At 43.4% G+C, this 4212-nt stretch overlaps 1 protein-coding gene across 1 annotated transcript in view; it reads right to left on the minus strand.

Annotated features, from left to right (window-relative positions):
• Positions 1–550: 550 nt before the first annotated feature.
• MTERF4 (mitochondrial transcription termination factor 4) overlaps positions 551–4212 on the minus strand; it is a 5319-nt gene continuing 1657 nt past the window's right edge. Inside the window, exons 2-4 of the mRNA XM_012810390.2 lie at positions 3646–4132; positions 1878–2062; positions 551–1185 (exon numbers count right to left, since the gene is read on the minus strand). Of these exons, the coding sequence (XP_012665844.1) occupies positions 832–1185; positions 1878–2062; positions 3646–4132 (1026 nt within the window). The 3' untranslated portion in view covers positions 551–831. The remainder of the gene's footprint in view (positions 1186–1877; positions 2063–3645; positions 4133–4212) is intronic.

A 4212-nucleotide genomic window follows, 5' to 3' on the forward strand; every position in this document is an offset into this window, starting at 1 on the left:
AGTGGAAACAGTGCCTTATGTGGGAAAAACAAAGCCAAGCATCAGAGTTTCACATAATCCGCAGGCCCTTCTCACTGGGCCCTCTTCAGGGCAGCACATGCTGGCTATGCAGGCTAAAGGGCCAGAGATGCAGGCCAGCAAGTACCCGCCAACCAGGACCTGGCACAAAAGTTACTTTCCCTGAACAGGAGGGCCTGTTCTCCACAAATGTAGAGAAAAGTGCCCAGAGCTTTGCTTGGCTGTATGAAGCTGCACAGAATTAACTCACACATCAACTTCCTTCATTTTGTTATACACTAAATGCTGTTATGAAGCAATAACATACTTCTGGATTAAAATACAACATTTTTGTGAAAACCCGCTACTTGTTTTCATAAAATAGTGTGCTATGATGCTCTAAAACCTCAGTCTGCCTTCTCATAATTTTATGTTTATGACTAGAAAGAAATATAAAGTGATTCCTAAACCAGAAAAAGGAACCCCATCCTCTACAGTGGTAGAATTATCACCAACACATTTCAACAGAGAAAAAAATAAAACCAAGTTTTGATGCATTGAATCTGCTGGATTTTAATAGCTCCAAGTAAGTCTTTTCTTTATGATGGAACAGGACAGATACAGATACTACAGATCTGTAGTACTCAGCAACAGAGCAAGTAACACCTATCTGGTGTGACCTGTCTACTTCTTAGGTGATTTATAATAATTTTTATGTTAAAAGACCGGTTTTAGAAGGAAACATAACTTAAAAAGATCCAAGTGGAGGTCCCAAGAGCTCTGAGAGAAGGGACACATCCCTTGTCTCTGGGACCTTCTGCCCCGGTCCTTCCTTTATAGCCGCTGCCCCTCCTCGTCCTCCTCGTCCTCGTCCAGACTCTCCCCTTCGTCGTCTGACATGCCATTGTCAGACATCTCGTCTTCCTCCCGAGCCAGGAGCTTCTTAAAAACTTCAAACTCCTCAAAAGAAGAATAGGCTGTCCTGGCCAAAAACTCAGCCTCTGAAACTCTGAAGATGTCCTTCAGTAAAGGGTTGGAGATCTGCGTCTGCCCCTTCTTATCAGGGGTTTGGTACCGTCCCAGGCGCTCCAAGTACATGTGTCTCTGCTTAATCTTGGTTATTGAGTACTGTAAGAACTGACTCCTTACTATATCCAGATGCTTAACTCCCATCCTGAAGTACGCATACTGTAAGACACAAACATGTAGGAATCCCAGGTACAGACTCTTAAAACCTATCATTCCACAATCCATAATAAATTAAGTCATCCAGAGTGTTCAGAAAGAACTGCCTGATTAACAACGGCAGAATACCTACTCTGTGATACTGACATTTGCGTTGGCAGTTTCCAAAGCATTTTCAAATTCATACCGAGAAAAATGTAGCAGGACATAAAGGGGCAGGAGGGAGAAGTTACATTTTCTTCAGATAGGGGAAGAAAAACTATGAGAATGGAAAGAATAGGCAAAAAATTCAAACATCTTGGAATTTGATCTACACTGTGATAACTGTTACTAAAAAATTAGGACACTGTCAAAAATCACACTTTCAAAATCAACAGGCAAAATAGATTCTAAAGATAGGAAGGTTTGGGCTAATTTAAAATTAGCTATTTCAAACACAATCCCCATTTAGACTCTAAGAACAGGGCTGGGTTATTCATTATCAACCATTCGGAAAAGTTTCAGAACAGGTTTGATCAGGAGCCAAAAAGTGAAAGAACCAGCACTCAATTCTCTCTGGCCAGTGTATGCAGAAAGAACCCCAGCCTTTCACCTCAACCTCTCAGATGTGAGGTGCCTAAGGCTTCTTATCTACATAGCTGACCCTTATGCTACATGAAAAACTTGTGGTACTATCCCCCATCAGTCATTCCTACCTGGAATTTGTATTCCAATTCACTGGGGTCCACCCGAAGAACACCGGGGCATCTGTGCAAAGTGTCAGTTACTTGCTGTGCTGTGAAGAGGCACTTCTCCTTGAGGACCCGGACAATATCATCGATGTCCCGCTGACGCATGGTGAAAATTTCAGGGTAACTGTGAAGCACCCTCTTTAATTTCCCTGTAGAACATTCAATAAAGGCAAGCACATTTCAGGATATCCCAGAAACCCAAACAGATATTTGCACCTGATTGAAGCCTGCCTTTAAAAAATGAACAAGGATCCTTTCTGTCCACAGAGCAAGTTAACAATCTCAGATATATCCTTCCAGAAGCACCATGAAAATGACATATTTCCCTACTGACTTCATGACACTTCTCAGACTCACTAGCCTTCCCTCCCTCAATTCCTGTTTTTTTCTGGCTTCCCATCTGAAAGGCACCAACTTTGTATTCTAGGTCTCCTCTTGCCCTCCTCACCTAGAAAAGAATTTCACAGAGAATTACTGAAAAGGTAAGACAGTAAGATAGGAGAGTAGCTTCTCTATGTTGGAATTCTGTTGATGCATCCCTCTATGATAAAGTAGTCACTGAAGCATTCATAACCAACATTCTCAAGACAGAGGAGCCTAAACTCAATGAGAAGGACTCCTGTAATAACATAGCCACAAATGCATGGTTACTGCATGACTGCGTATCTTACCTAAACCAGGGCATTCTGAGGAAAGAGGCCCTATTAAGAACTGTGTTGAGATAACTGGTATAGGCTCAGCACCCGTAGCTCAGTGAGTAGGATACCAGCCACATACATGGAGGCTGGCAGATTTGAGCCCAGCCTGGCCTGGACCTGGTAAACAACAATGACAACCGCAACCAAAAATAGCCAGGTGTTATGTCAGGTGCCTGTAGTCCCAGCTACTTGGGAGGCTGAGGCAAGAGAATTGCTCCGGCCCAAGAGTTTGAGGTTGCTGTGAGCTGTGATGCCACAGCACTCTACCCAGGGAGCTAGCTTGAGATTCTGTCTCAAAAAAAAAAAAAAAAAAAAAGGAGTCCTAAACCTTCCCAACCTCCCCCAAAAATACCTTACCAGGAACAGTCAACAATGAAAAGAAATAATAGTGGAACTCTTCTGGTCAAAGTGAGTAGGGGTCCTTGGAGACCCACATGGGTCCCCAACCCCCTTCTTCAGAAGGCTCCTAAAGAGATCCAAGGAATTTTGAAGATCCTTGAGGTATGAACACTGGTGGGGGTAGCTAAAAGGAACGACCATTCTACCAGTTTTCCAGGAACCTGGCAAGATCTCTCATGTTCTGCAATAAATCAAAACACTCAGCTAGAACCTAAGTCTTCATAAGGGATGATGTCGTTGGCTTGACATCATACATAGAAAAAGCACTAATATCACTACAAGTGGACTGAAACATTAAAGTTTATGTACACATATATATCATATGTCAGCATTAATCTACTGTGCACATCCAGGCGCTCATTAGCATTCCAGGTGTTAGAGACCCTACGACGAACAAACCAAACCAGTCTGTCCTGGCACTTAGTCCTCCCTTCTAGTCTTAACGCACCTCCCTTCCCTCTTGCAGTTCATTAGCAGAGGGGGCTCCCTCTTCCTCTCTTCCAAGCCAAATCATACATTCCTCTCTAGCAACAACTGACACCTCCTCAGAACCCTTCCCTAACCCATCTCATCTCAGGTTATCCTTTTCCCAACTGATTTCTCTCATACTACAAAAAATCTGCATCTTCTTGTACCTTCTCCAAGTCCAAGCTTTCGTAGGTATATGGAGCGCTTCTTCACATGCATTACTGACAGTTTCAATAACTGGGGACTTTTCTTCAAGGCCACATACACAGGCTCTGGATTCAGACCCAAAAGTATAAACTCTGAAATGATATCCAGCAAGTGTTGAGGGTTGGCACCAAATTGTACACTGAGCAATTCATTAATATGGGCATCACTGAAACCCATGTCCAGGAGGGAACTGGCAACCTTCTCTACATCCAAGGACCTTCCATCCACAGGTGTCCTCTGTTTCTCAACAAGGTTCATCCTGCATGCTGGTTCCTTCATATACTTAACTGGTCCCACACAGGGTAACTCTTGAAGGTCCCCTCCACTAGAGGCTGTAGTCAGTTTATGTAACAAAGCAGCAGCCATCTTTCTCCCTTCTCCAAGTTGAGGAGATTCTCTAACCACACGGGCCCAGGTTAGGGGGACCAGGCGGTGCCAATCAAGGACCTATAACACACAGGATCAAAAAAGAATCAATTCTTCACCACCCCAGTGTAATGAACACCAGAAGATTTTTTTTTTTTTTT

This window comes from Otolemur garnettii, unplaced genomic scaffold (genome assembly GCF_000181295.1).
Source record: "Otolemur garnettii isolate 467f Iridium unplaced genomic scaffold, OtoGar3 scaffold00133, whole genome shotgun sequence".
NCBI lineage: Eukaryota > Metazoa > Chordata > Mammalia > Primates > Galagidae > Otolemur > Otolemur garnettii.